Here is a 14,605-nt window from a genome sequence, read left to right as displayed (position 1 = left end):
AAAGGATGCCCAGAACTTCAGCTCTCAGAGAACCAGAGCTCTGAGCAAGGTGACACCTGCCCAGCTCTGCCCCTTCCTGCCATGGGCTCCAGCCTCCTCTGCTGTGTGGCTCTGTGTCTCCTGGCAGCAGGTCCATCCTTGGTAAAGGCGTGGCATCTCTGTTCTAAGCCTGACAGTGCCTGAATCCATTGGGGTCCATCGGGCTCTCTCCTGCATTCTTTCTCCAGCCCCAGTTCCTTCCCTCTCAGGTGCAGTGGATTCTGGAGTCACCCAAACACCAAGACACCTGATTAAAGCAAGAGGACACCAAGTGATACTGAGGTGTTCCCCTATGTCTGGGCACCGCACTGCATCTTGGTACCAACAGGCCCTGGGTCAGGGCCCCTAGTTCCTCTTTGAGTTTTATGAAAATATGCAGAGAGCAAAAGGAAACTTCCCGGGTCGATTCTCAGCACAAAAGTTGTGTGATGCTCGCTCTGAGCTGAACGTGAGCTCCCTGTACCTGTGTGCCAGCAGCTTAACACAGCCCTGCTGAGTCACCCGCGTTCTGTGCAAACCTCCCTGCCCCAGTGGGGGCAACCTCAGAGGTGACAGATGCATGAGAGCCCAGAGATTGCAGTGGGAAAGGAAAAGACTGAGGGCGCTGGAAAGCAGCCACGGGCTCTTGTGCTGCTCAGGGGAGGGACCACAGAGGTCAAGAAGATATGTTCAGAGGATGGGGCTACATCAGCCGGTTCCCTCCAACATGACCTTCCCGGCCTGACACTCGATGCTACCAGGGAGAGGAGAGTTTGTAACTTAATAGCCGGCGGGCTCTTTTTCAGGGAGAGAGAGTTCATTGGGGGAGCAAAATTACTTGATAAGTGTGTGATTCTAATAGAATCAGGGGTTTGCTTTATATAATTTAGGGAGAAGAAATGGAGATTTGGGAAAAGTCTAGGACAGAGAATATGGCTGAGATGCTTGAGAACAGAGCTAGAGCTACAAAATAAGTAAAAACTGTGTTATTTGTAACATGATCTCTTTCCTCCTCCCTCCCAAGGTCTTCAATCACCAGAAAATACTAAGCCAGGCCTTATAACAACCAGCATCACCTGGGGGCTGGCCCGGGTGAGGTCATCACCACACAGATGATGTGATGATGGTGTGAGAAGCCTGGACATGATTCTGACTTGTCCCTTCTTGAGCTCTTACCCCAGTCCCGCCTCCTCGGGGCGAAGACGGGTGCCTCCCGCCCAGAGATGAGGGCAGGCCTCCCCTGATTATAAACAGGCAAGGGCTCCCCACATCAATTCTGCTTCCCTGGAATCGCTTTTTAACACGTCACCACCCAGATTCTATTTGCTCCAGAGCATCAGGAGGCGTGACACTCTGTGACCAAATGTCCCTGTAAAATTCCCTGAAACACCGATGCCTTTTCCATCCTCTTCATCTGCCCTTGCTCTGCCCATGGCCTAGGGGGCCCTCTCTCCTCCTGAAGCAGGACCAGGCACTGCCCATCTTTCAAGCACTGGCTCGGACATGCCTTCCTCTTCGCTTTTTATCCTGACATTCACGGCTCTATACTATTAATTAGTTTGCTCAGGCTGCCATATTAAAATACCACAGACTGTGTGGCTTAAACAACAGACATTTATTTTCTCACAGTTCTGGAGGCCTGAAGTCCAAGATCAAGGTGCCAGGGTTGGTTTCCGGTGAGAATTCTGTTTCCGGTTTGTAGACAGCTGCCTTCTCCCCGTGTCTTCACGTGGCCTCTCTGTGCTTCACAGAGAAAGAGCTCTCTTGTGTCACCTCGTCTTCTTCTAAGGGCACCAGTCATGTTTTATTAGAGTCCCACCCTTATAATGTTATTTACCCTTAACTACCTCCCTCAAAGCCCTAAGTCCAGACACATTCACAGTGGGGCTTAGGGCTTCAACATATGAATTTCGGGGAGACACAATTTCATCTATAAAAACTACCTTGCTCCCTTTACTTTCATAGGGAAAGCTAAGTGTGTATGCACTGGGGTTGGCCAAAAAGTTCATTTGGTGAATGAATACATTGTTCAATAAGATTCTTGGTGAAAATGAAAAATGTGTCTTTTATTTTTACCTAAAACTGAATGAACTTTATTTTTACCAATATATAATTGATACCCTTTGACACCTGTGAAATGAATTAAGTAATGCCCACTTATATATAGCTGCGTGGAATACTTTTTTCCCAGCACAACTCAGGCATTTATCCTAGTGTATGAACAACTGGACCCAAGCCCAGGCTTCCAATTTGTGTGAACATTTTAACATTTTCTTTTCTGGGTATGTTTATGTCAGTGTTAAGTCTGATCACAATATTCCATATTCAGCCCTCTTCAGATCAAAGTACATTTGCTGATACAGTTCCCAGTGAGTATAGTGTAAAGTGTTAATGGAACGTGTTTTTAGAATTTTATATATATATATATATATATATATATGTAGTGGAATAACTGAGGACATGGAAAGGAAACGTGACCCATGAGCGCCCCCCCACAGCCAACTGGGGGCTGTCGAATAAGCCAGAACTGCAAACAGTCCTGACTGCTTTGAGCCCCCCCCCGGCAAACCGGGGGCCTGCGAATAAGCCAGAACTGTGAACAGTCCTGATTGCTTTGGACGCCCCCCCAGCAAACAGGGGGCCTGCGAATACGCATTGAGTGCTTTGGGCACTGATCCATGAGACGTCCTCAGTATAATCAGAGTGGTGGGAACGCAAGGAAATGTCCTTGTGCTACTTCAGTATAATCAAAATAATGGTGGGAACTTTGTGCTGTCCTTGCGCTCAAGGACGAAGCACGGCAGGTGCTCACGAAAGCCAATTATTGCTTGTATAATTAATAAAAACACAGGTTGCTGCTTTGGCATTTCTGAAATGTTAAAAAAACAAGTCTTAAAATGTAAACCTAGATAATGCTTTAATAAAAGCTACCACAGCAGGACAGACGGTGCTGATTTGCCTGAGCGAGCGGCAGCCCTCTACTGCCGTGCCTCGGCACAATTCATCTCGTGCGATGAGCTTACTTTCGGCCCTGTTGTAAGGTAAACTACAACTATGTATATATATAGGTTTTATAGTTAAACGTGGGTTTGAATCCAAACTGCCCCTCTCTTGCAATTTCCCTAATCTCTCTGAACTATAACAATTTCAGAATTCGGAGTTGGGATGTTTTCAATCGCTTCTTTGCATTTGTCTGTATAGTTGATTTACATTGTTGTGTTAGTTTCAGGTGTACAGCTCAGTGATTCACACACACACACATATATATGTATATATACTTTTTCAGATTCATTTCCCTTACAGGTCATTGCAAAATATTGATTATTGTTCCTTGTGCTATTCAGTAGGTCCTTGTTGTTTATCTCTTTTATTTATAGTAGTATGTACATGTTAATCCCAAACCCCTAATTCATCCCACCCCACCTTTCCCCTTTGGTAACCATGAGTTTTTTTCCTATGTCTGTGGGTCTATTTCTGTTTTGTAAAAGAGCTTATTTGTATCTTTTTTTCTGTAGATTCTACCTATAAGCAATATCATATGATATTTGTCTTTCTCTGTCTGGCTTACTTCATTACTGTGGTAATCTCTAGGTCCAGCCATGTTGCTGAAAATGGCATTATTTATTCTTTTTTATGGCTGAGTAATATTCCATTGTGTATAGATACCAGATCTTTATCCAGTCATCTGCCCGTGGACATTTAGGTTGCTTCCGTATCTTGGCTAGTGTAAAAAGTGCCTCATGAACATTGGGGGTGCATGTATCGTTTCAAATTATAGTTTTGTCAGGATTTATGCCCAGGAATGGGATTGCAGGATTATACGGTAACTCTATCTTTAGATTTTAAGAAACCTCCATAATATTCTCATAGTGGCTGTACCAATTTACAGTCCCACCAACAGTGTAGGAGGGTTCCCTTCTCCACACCCTGTCCAGCATTTATTATTTGTAGACTTCCTGATGATAGTTACTCTGACCGATGTGAGGTGTTACCTCGTTACAGTTCTGATTTGCATTTCTCTGATAATTAGGGATGTTGAGCATATTTCATGTGCCTTTTGGCATCTGTATGTCTTCTTTGGAGAAATGTCCAGTTAGGTCTTCTGCTGACATGGTTGTTTATTTTGGGATTTTATGAGTTCAGAAATAAATGGGATGATATACATAAAACCTCTTTATAAAATGCATTACCTAGAATTTGGTAATACTTAATTTAAATATAAAATCTGGAAACTATGGATCCGATTAGTCAGAGGGAGCTATGGAATACATGTTTCCAGCCTGGTTTCACTTGAAATCATCAGTGTTTATTTTTACGCCCTATTATTCCATCTTAGCATACTGCCGTCATTGCAACGGTGCAGCAAGTATTTGCTTCTTAATGGAAATGGATCGTACAATCTTTCACCTCCACAGGCTAAGAGTGGATTTGAAGATCAACCCTAATTTAGTCAGGCTGGGAAGGCAGTAGAACAGGGGTGTGTGTGTGTGTGTGTGTGTGTGTGTGTGTAGTGGTTTGCAGGTGGGGTTGTGGGGAATTTCTATTCTTGATTTAGGAAGAAGCTGTAAATCCATGATACCGTGGACAGTTGGCCACTCGGAGGCACTGTGGGCCCAGGGTACTCACGGCGCTGATGGGGTTGACAGTCACCCATGAGAGGGCAGCTTAAGGGAACCTTGGCCACATGCCTGCATCAGGGGGCCTGGTGAGTTCACTGAGTGGTCCCAGGACAGGAGGAGCGAGCACAGCCTTCTCACTGCTCAGGGAAGTGGAGATGCATCTTGAGCCCCAGGATGTGCCAAGCAGGCGTCTCCGGGAGACTGCAAAGGAAGTGGAGGGTGAAGGGGCGGGGATGGCTGGGGAGGACTGGGTGATTGTTATCAGGCAGGGGCAGGCAGAGGAGAACAAGTGTGTCGTGGGCACACGGGGATGTGGCGATGGTACTCACCTCACGCCCACCCTTTGCCGAGGGGCTGTGCAGGTCAGGGAATGGCATAGAGTAGCTGGCCTGGGTCCTGCCAAGGGGTGCAGTGGACCAGGAGGCAGCCTGCAGAGACATCAGGGCAGTGACATCATGGGAAAATCTCCTACCAGGGAAACAGGAGGTTCAGCTCTTTAGACCACTCACCCCAGGACACCCACCCCGAGCTAGGAGTTGTTTGGTTCCTGACGCTGCCATGGACTCCAGGCTCCTCTGCTGTGTGACTCTTTGTCTCCCGGGAGCAGGTGAGTCCTGGGCACAGTGTGGAAGCTTCTGATATGCCTTCGCCATCCCGAGATACAAGCCAATGAGGGCTGCAGCAGGGGGCTTCCCAGCGCTCTGCCCTCAGCTTCCTTCTGTCTCCCCGCTACAGGCCCGGTGGATTCTGGAGTCACCTTGACCCCCAAATACGTGATCAAATCAAGACAACAGCAAGAGACACTGAGATGTTCCCCTGTCTCTGGACACCTCTCTGTGTCCTGGTACCAACAGGCCCTGGGCCAGGGCCATCAGTTCCCAGCTGAGTATTACAGAGGGGAAGAGAGAGGAGAAGGAAACATCCTAGATAGATTCTCAGGCCAACAATTCAGTGACTCTAGCTCTGAGCCTGACTTGAGCTCCTTGGAGCTGACGGAGGCGGCCCTGTATCTCTGTGCCAGCAGCCAATTCGCAGCCCTGCATGATCAGCTGCCTCTGGTACAAAAACATTCCTGCCCCAGCTCAGGAAGTGGCTGTGAGGGCGTTGACTGCCAGCCAACCACTCCCAGGCCCTGGTAAAGCAGACAGCCTTTCGCAGGTATTATTTCTTTGATATGTATGAATGCTCCCAAAGAGCATGCATAATAAATGTTATTTTACCTGTTTGTATATCTGAGGAGGAGTGTCTTGCCTAGATCTCCTATTTCATAACTGTCAGAGCAAGGAAGCAGACTCAAGTCTGTCCTCAACACCTGTGGTCCCTGCCCTATAGAACAGTCCCCCCATAGAACAAACGTGTGTGTGTGTATGTGTGTGTATGTGTGTGTATATCACATTGTTTTTAAGGCTGATACGTCTAAAATCTGCAGCTGGGCTGGTGGTACTAGAGATCCAGGGAGAGCTGATGTTTAAGTTCAGAGGCTGTTAGGCAGAAAGAGCCGGTGTTCCAGTGGAGGCCATCAGCTGGACAATTCTCTCTTACCTGGGAAGATTAGGCTTTCTGTTCTATTCATGTCTTCAACTGATGGGATGTGGCCCACCTACATTATGGAAAGTCATCTGCTTTATGAGCTAAAATGTTAATCTAGTCTAATATTAAAGTCTACCTATTCACATGTTAATCTCTTCCAAAAACACCCTAACAGGAACACCCCGAATAGTGTTTAACTAAATACTTGTGGCCCAGACAAGTTGACACATTACATTAGCCATCGCACCATCTTCCAAGGTTGCATAAAAATTTAGTAAGCGTGAAGTACCTGGCACATAACAGAACTCTGCATTTCTTGACTCCCTTTGCTACTCTCTGACAGCCTCTTCCACCGTTTCCCAGGGGCAAAGTTAGAGATGGACATATTTTGCCTGTAGTTGAGGACTTCAGAAGTCACAGAAAGGTGAATATTTATGCCCGGTGATTCATTACATGAAATTAACCAGAGCATGTAATACGCATCCCTCATCAGGCGTTGTTAAATCAAATTTATTGATGGATGAATTATAGTTAAGCCTTGAACAATGTGGAGTTTAGCAGAGGCTAGGGGCTCTGAGCCACCCCCAAGCCCACAGTCAAAAGTTTACATATAACTTCACACTTGAATGTCCGTATCCGCGGTCTGCATCTGAAGATTCAACTAACTACAGATCCTGCATCACTGTAGTATGTATTTATTAAAAAGTGGACCCACGCAGTTCAAACCTGTGTTGTTCAAGGATCAACTGTATATACAATAATCATTACACACTTTATAATTGATAGGTCAATGGTTTTGCTCAATATATACGTATATACCCATGTAATATCTACCCTATTAAGATATAGAAACATTTCTATCTCCCAGAAAGTTCCTTCATGCCCCTTTCCCATGTCCCTGTCCATTCCTGAAAACCAAATAAATGATTTCTGTTACTATAGATTCGTTTTGCTCAAGCATCTTTTTAGTGAAAATTTAAGGTCTCTAACCATTGAAACAATTCCTCTTTAGCACAGAGCTAAATATTTCAGACAGTTAGGTGCTACTGGAAAGTGTTATGGTTTAAAAAAGTGCTTGAAATCATGTGATACACAATATCCACTTCAGGGACAATCCTCGCTGGGGATGGAAAGTTTGATAAAATGACCATCAAAAGGTCTTGCCAGGTGGTAGAGGCTGTTTTTATAAAATTTATTTATTCACTTTTAGAAATTTCTTTTCTCATGCACCCATTCCCAGAAATCATTTTATAATGATATTTTGATAAGAAGTCATCATCTCCCAGGAAATTATTTTGAGATCCCGTGAGACACACACAGAGCAAGGCTTCATGTTCACACACTGTGTGCTGGGCTGTGCAGACAACAGGCAGTAGCAATTTCGGTGAGAGATCGTTTCACGTCAGGAGAAGGGTTCCCTTGGCTTTTACCCCCAGTATCCAAGACACAGGCCTTGATCTGGAACGTCCCCCTTTCTGTTCTGGCCTTGCCTGTGCACCAGTCTCCCATGCTGTGTGTCCTTCTGTCTCCTGGACTAGGGGTGTCTGAGCACAGATGTGGAACCACTCCGGGGCTTGCCAGGCCCCAGATCAAGGCTTCTTGTTGTGGTTACATCAGGATCCTTCTTTGCTTCTGACTGTAGTTTCTGTGTCTTTCTCTCCCAGACCCCAGGAATGCCGAGTCACCAAGACCCCAGACGTGTGGTCACGCTCAATGGAAACCAGCACATCAGGCAGTACCCACAGGTCCAAAATCACGTACTCAGGACCAGCTACATAATTTGCAGGGCCCGTGATTCTAAACTTATTTAGAATGAATATCACGGCAGCAGGACATGGCAGCAAGTACGGGGTCCTTCTCAGTGTGGGGTTATGTGCAACAAGGTACAGTTTGGGGCTCTATGATATTTGTGACTCAATTAATGACAGATGCTACACCAGGAGGTATTCCCCATGGAATGGATGTCTCGGGTAAAAACAGAGCATCTTTCATTTACCCTGGAGTCTGCCACCTCTCACCCCGTCCCTCCCACGTCTGTATTCCTCTGTGCTAACATGTCATCTGCGGTGCTGGGCAACCATCTCTCCACAAAGGAAGGTCGGTCATAGGCGTGACGTGGCTCTGCTGCTGCTAGATGTCCCCTCCTGACACAGGAAGCACGTGCTCAGGTGACCAGGAAGGAGTTGCAGCTGCCCCTGTCGGTGAATTGACGAGAAATAGAGCCAAACGACTCCTCAAATGTTGAGCCTGAGGTCGGGAAACCAGATACCAGAAGAATCTCTGTAGGTGGAAGGACAGGACCAGGACTGTGATGAATTAAACAAAGTAGAAACAGACACTTGAAGAGTATTTGGGATGCATGAGTCATAAAGGGCAGCAGGAAACCATAAGGATTTTCCCCGAAATTCAAAACTAGATTAGATAAATGAAACCAATATACGTATTAATGAAGAATTATCTCTGGGATAAATTACACATAAAGTTACAAGGTGTTTTACAGAAAAGTTAACAAAACTTGTAAGACAGGCATCCATTCAGAGGAACATGTTCTTCCTGTTCTGAGCTGTTCACTGGAGGTTCATGTTTCATTTCAGCCTCTGGGGGAAGGGGCGTGGCCCCCTGTGACGGGTTGGCTCTGGGGCCAGGCAGGGACAGTGACACCTCAGAATGACTCCCTGGAGAGCCCCTCTGCCCTCTCCTCAACACACAGAAGACTCCTCTCCCTGCCCGCCTGCCCTGCCATGGGCACCAGCCTCCTGTGCTGTGTGACCTTCTGTCTCCTGCAGGCAGGTGAGTCCCGGGAAGGGTCCCTTTCGGGGTCCCGGCACCAAGCGTGTCCCCTGCGTCTGCAGCATCAGCTTCTCCTTCTCCACAGGTCCAGGGAATGCTGGTGTCACTCAGGACCCAAAATTCCGGGTCCTGAGGACAGGACAGAACACGACCCTGAAATGTGCCCAGGATCTGGACCACAGCTATATGTACTGGTACCGACAAGACCTGGGACACGGGCTGAGGCTGATCCATTATTCAACTACCACTGGCACCACCAACAAAGGAGATGTCCCCAACGGGTACAGCGTCTCCAGATCAAACCTCGAGAACTTCCCTCTCACGCTGGTGGCTGCCACCCACTCCCAGACATCTGTGTACCTCTGCGCCAGCAGTTACTCCACAGCACTGCACGGCCACCTCCTCTCTGCACAAAAAGGCAGGGGAGGCCCTGCACCCCGGGACTCAGCAGAGCCCCTTGCAGGCTTCTAGCACCTGGAGCCTTGGAGCCCTGGGTGCCAGGTGCCTGCAGTGTGACCCTCAGTGTGTGGTCTCGGCCAGCCCAGACCTGACTCCATGGCCTTGCAGATGTGTGCCCACCATCACTCTTTGTCTCTCCTCTGCAGCTGCCCTGTGAGCAGAAAGATCCTGCCCCAGCTCTGACTCCTAGCCATCAGCCTGAGTCTGAGGCCTCCAGGAGGGAACGCTATTGGTAAATCACATACATCTAGATCCTCTTGTCCATCCCCAGGCACCTCAGTTCTGTTTCTCTGGAAGGTTCTCCCCCAGACTGGCCCTTACGTGCTCTCCGCTCTTTCCTGCTTTTCCCTGGCGGGGCAGGTCTTCCCACCTCCCTGATCTCAGATTTCCGGCCCTCTCTACTCCAGCCTCTGGGGGAAGGGGCGTGGCCCCCAGGCTGCTACTGCCTCATCTGGGTCATGTCCCGTCCCATCTAAGAGACGTCAAAAGCTACTTCCTCTGCACTGGACATAGACCATTCCTTTTGTTGTGATTAACTCCTGCCCATGTTCCTGTTCAAGGTCCCACTGGGTGGTCAGGCAATTCTGGGCACACCTGTTTCCCAGGAGAATTGTGAACACGGTCGGGGTATCTCTGTTCGAGCTTTTCCAGGTCCGGACTATGAACTTTCCCCTTGTTACTGTGGACTACGCCTCCTTCCTACTCATAAGCGGGCCTCCATCTTCTGTGTGTGTGTGTGTGTGTGTGTGATGATTACAAGTATGTTCTTTCTTACTGTCCCCAACTTCTGTCCCCACAGGTCACACAGGAGCTGGACTGTCCCAGTCCCCCAGGCACAGGGTCACAGGGAGGGGCCAAGCTGTAGCTCTCAGGTATGACCCAATTTCTGGTCATGTTTCCCTTTATTGGACTGACAGACACTGGGGCAGGGCCCAGAGCTTTTGATTTACTTTCAAAACAGGGATGCACCAGAGGCATCGGGGATGCCTAATGATTGGTTCTCTGCTAAGAGACCTGAGGGCTCATACTCGCATCTGAAGATCCAGCCAGTGGAGCCTGGGGACTCAGCCGTGTATCTCTGTGCCAGCAGCTTAATCAGTGTCACACAGTCGCTTCCTTCTTGTTCACAGACCTCATCCTTCTCTCTCCTTGCAGTTCCTAGAGACCTTAAATAGGCTGTTTATTGCTTTCCATTCACCAAAAAAAAAAAAGAGGTTGATTTGGACATCAGCTGTTCTTTGGATAGAAAGAGACCACAGGTTAACTCCTGAAATACTGTGGCTGTAAATGTTGGTGGATAGAAATCATTATGGCTCCTGTGTTCTAGGAGTCCCAGGGCCAGCTCAGTGCTCCAAGGCAAGGACCCAAAGTCCCGGACATAACAGTCTTCCATGGGTCCTTCGGGGGCCTGCCCAAATACGTGGCTTTGGCTGCCTGTCTGTGCAGTGAGCAGAATCTCCTCTGTGCTTGTGGCTGGCATCTGGAAACTTTTCAACTACCTCCTGGGGCATACTCTTCCTTCTAAAGCCTCTTCTGTCCCTGTCACATTGGAAGTTTTCCACAACATAGCATCAAGACTCTCTTCCTCTTCCTGTTTTATTTTTTTATTTTTATTTTTTGCGGTACGCGGGCCTCTCGCTGTTGTGGCCTCTCCCGTTGCGGAGCACAGGCTCCGGATGCGCAGGCTCAGCGGCCATGGCTCATGGGCCCAGCCGCTCCGTGGCATGTGGGATCTTCCCGGACCAGGGCACGAACCCGTGTCCCCCTCATCGGCAGGCGGACTCTCAACCACTGCACCACCAGGGAAACCCTCTCTTCCTGTTTTAAGTAAAGTCCTTACTACTTTTGTGCCAGTTAATTGACAAACACAATGTTGAAAACAATAAGACTTCATTTCCTCTGCCTCATTTCAGCAGCCCACTTTATTTTGTTTTCATGTTTTCACTGCCCCAGTCCCGACAGGTACACTAGAGCATACTTTTACAACCTCTCCAGTTTCATCTTGATTCCCTGAGTAAATCTGTTCTCGAGAGACTGTTTTATTTCATGCCCTAGCCTTTCAATTTGAAATAATTTCCCTGAAACCTTTACCTTATTTTCTAATGCCCCTATCCCTTTTTATGTATTTGCTATATTATATATTGTTATAGATATTCATTATAAGCATAAACACCTATATTGTAAATAACATATTCCATCCATCTGTGGGCGAAGCTGCGGTTTGAATGTATGAAATCTAAGGCCCTGGTCAGAGTGGATATGATTATGGATCATGTCTTCTGGGAGTCCTAAGAGATAACCCAGCTCCGAGACTGGGATTGAATGTCACAGCCATGGTAGAGGCTCCCTGAGCCTTGCATAGCAGGTAAGGGGAGTGACAGTTGCCCCAAATCCACTTATCAGAAATTGTAGTGGCTCTGTACAACAAATTTCTTTCCCCAGGGAGTGAACATCCATGGGAGGGAGTTTTCCTGGTCTTTAACTGTGGCACCAGCAAAGCTCCCCTTGCTCTGTTGCCCTGTGCCTCTGGGGAGTGAGGAGAGCCAGGGCACACATGGGAATTCCCTACTCTTGGAATTCCATTCCAAGGACTCCCTTTCTAGATTTCATCTTCAATTTTTTCCCCCATTTTTTCCCCCATTTTTGCCACATGAACCCGGCAGATTCAGCCTCCTCATAATACTATTTTGTACCGATGTTTTCACATCTCCTAACTCCTCTGCTTCTTCCAGAATCATCTCTTCCCTCCCTGCCGCTCAAATCAGCAGACGCACATTGTACAAGTTTTCATTTAGTGGAGACTGTCCCTTGCTGGTCTTAATCCCATCCATCCTTATTTCCCCATCAGATGTTTCCTCCATGATTGCTTAATGCCTTGTGAGATGTTCTTATTTTTCTTACATTCCAGTTTTACTTTTTATTCGTACACATTTGACCCCATCTCGAAGGTAATTTCATTACCTTCCCAGTCCTTTGCTAATCTATATTTTGGAGTTAACATTGGTTGTCTTTTATTTTTCTTCATCTTTTGTAATGAAGGTAAAAGAACCTCCTTACACTTCAAGGTCTGTGTTTTTCTTCCTACTTTGAACATTAGTTTAAAGTAAACATAGTTTAACTAAACATTAGTTCCTTTAATTTCTCCCATTCTATCCCTCTCCCTTTCAGAAGATAATTTTAAGGGGGAAGAACTCAGTTGGCCTATGACTGGCAGACAGTGCGATAGTGGTTGAGCAGAATGAGGGCGGCCTATTAATCATGATAAATCAGCGGAATAGTTTGGGTTAGAACTGGTGTTGGGATGAGCGTTGAAGGAAGTTGAGCATAAGACACTTCCAGCACCCCTTGGGCCACTGCAGAAGAGACAGTGATGAAACTTCAGGTATTGGCCACAAGATGGCACTATGGCGCCACCGAGATCTAAGGGGCGCTGGGCAGAGTCTGGGAGAGCAGCCTGGGAGGAAAAGGGTTAAGAAAAACCTAGGCGTGGATCCACTACTCGACAGCTGTTGAAGAAGTTTTCAGTTATTGCCAAACTACCTACAGCTATGGAAGAAGTGGGAGGCCCCTCTAAACTGTAATGAGATCCACAGTTGAAGGATTTGGGCGAAGCAGCCTTGATGTCAGGGGCAGGTGCAAACAAGGAGCAACTGTGTCAGAGGAATATGGGAAACCCAGGGGGTGGAGTGCACCCAAAAGTCAGTGCGTCGCAGCCCTACTCCACCTCCCCTGCAGGCAAGCTAAGCAACATCTAGGAGAGGAGACGCTGACCTCACCTGAGCCAAGTCACGGGGGGATCCTCCCGGGGCGGGGAGAATCTGCAGGGGTAGGGGGAGTGACATCCCGGGCAGCCCCACCTGGGCATTGGAGAAGAGCCCCCCAGCTCCCTCGCTCAGGCCTGTGGAACAGAGCATTTAGTGGGGACGGCCCTCTTCTCGCCCTCACCCTGCCATGAGCCCCAACCTCTTTCGTGTGATTCTTTGTCTGCTGGTGGCAGGTGAGTTCGGAACTCAGCTGAAACCTCTGCTGTGGGTTTGCAGAGCCCCAGCTCCAAGCCTTTCCCTTTCCTTTGCAGATCCACGTTACTCATTGAGTCTTGTCTTTACTGTGTGTCTGCCTCTTCAGCAGGTCCCATGGATGCAGCAGTCACCCAGAAGCCAAGATACCATATTATACGAGAAGGAAACAAGATGGTCCTGGATTGTTCTCAGCATATGAACCATTTGGGAATGTTCTGGTATCGGCAAGATCTGGGACAGGGGCCGAGGCTGATCCATTATTCAAATGGCGTCGGTAGCACTGGCGAAGGGGATGTCACGGAGGGGTACAGTGTCTCCCGAAACAAGAATGAACATTTCCCCCTGACCCTGGAGCCGGCCAGCACCAAACAGACCTCCCTGTACCTCTGTGCCAGCAGTGAATCCACAGCACGGCACAGTCAGCTGCTCTCCGCACAAAAAGCTCAGCCACAGGCGTGAGGTGGACACTTCTTCCTGAGGCCATGTCTCACCAGGGGAGAAAAACTGCTCTTTCTGAAGCTCTCACCAGACTAGTGTGAACTCAGGTCCATCAGCGTGAGGGGTGTGAGTGTGAGTGTGTGTGTGTGTGTTTGTGAGTGTGTGTGTGTGTATGTGAGTGCTCTAATTTGAAAAGACACATGACCCCAATGTTCACTGCAGCACTATTTACAATAGCCAAGACATGGACGCAACCTAAATGCCCACTGACAGCTGAATGGATAAAGAAGATGTGGTGCATATACACAATGGAATATTACTCAACAATTAAAAAAAGTGAAATGATGTCATTTGCAGCAATATGGATAGACTTAGAGATTATCATACAAAGTGAAGTCAGACAGAGAAAGACAAATATCGTATGATATCACTTATACGTGGAATCTAAAAAAGGATATAAATGAACTTATTTACAAAACAGAGCTATAACACACCATTGTAAAGCAATTATACTCCAATAAAGGTGTATAAAAAAAACACACAACAGAAATAGACTCACAGACATGGAAAACAAACTTATGGTTACCAGAGGGGATAGGAGGGTTGGGGGGGGCAGGGATAGATTAAGAGTTTGGGATTAACATATACACACTACTATGTATAGAATAAACAACAAGCACTTACTGTACAGCACGGGGAACTATAAGCAATGTCTTGTAATAACCTATGATG

General features: G+C 47.4%; 3 gene segments (V, D, J or C); all 3 read left to right on the top strand.

The window, feature by feature from the left end:
* The first annotated feature begins 5,195 nt into the window (after positions 1 to 5,195).
* LOC112408479 (T cell receptor beta variable 4-2-like) lies at positions 5,196 to 5,776 on the top strand. The segment is given in 2 exon segments: positions 5,196 to 5,244; positions 5,373 to 5,776. Coding segments are annotated over 2 exon segments (453 nt in total).
* A 2,937-nt stretch (positions 5,777 to 8,713) lies between these two features.
* On the top strand, positions 8,714 to 10,271 carry LOC112408436 (T-cell receptor beta chain V region C5-like). The segment is given in 3 exon segments: positions 8,714 to 8,957; positions 9,043 to 9,648; positions 10,216 to 10,271. Coding segments are annotated over 2 exon segments (435 nt in total).
* Positions 10,272 to 12,686: 2,415 nt separating this feature from the next.
* On the top strand, positions 12,687 to 14,083 carry LOC112408434 (T-cell receptor beta chain V region PHDS203-like). The segment is given in 2 exon segments: positions 12,687 to 13,413; positions 13,545 to 14,083. Coding segments are annotated over 2 exon segments (396 nt in total).
* Positions 14,084 to 14,605: the final 522 nt, after the last annotated feature.

Source organism: Neophocaena asiaeorientalis, unplaced genomic scaffold, assembly GCF_003031525.2.
Source record: "Neophocaena asiaeorientalis asiaeorientalis breed wild unplaced genomic scaffold, Neophocaena_asiaeorientalis_V1.1 scaffold206, whole genome shotgun sequence".
Taxonomy (NCBI): Eukaryota; Metazoa; Chordata; class Mammalia; order Artiodactyla; family Phocoenidae; genus Neophocaena; species Neophocaena asiaeorientalis.
This window is presented reverse-complemented; position numbering and strand designations above follow the sequence as displayed.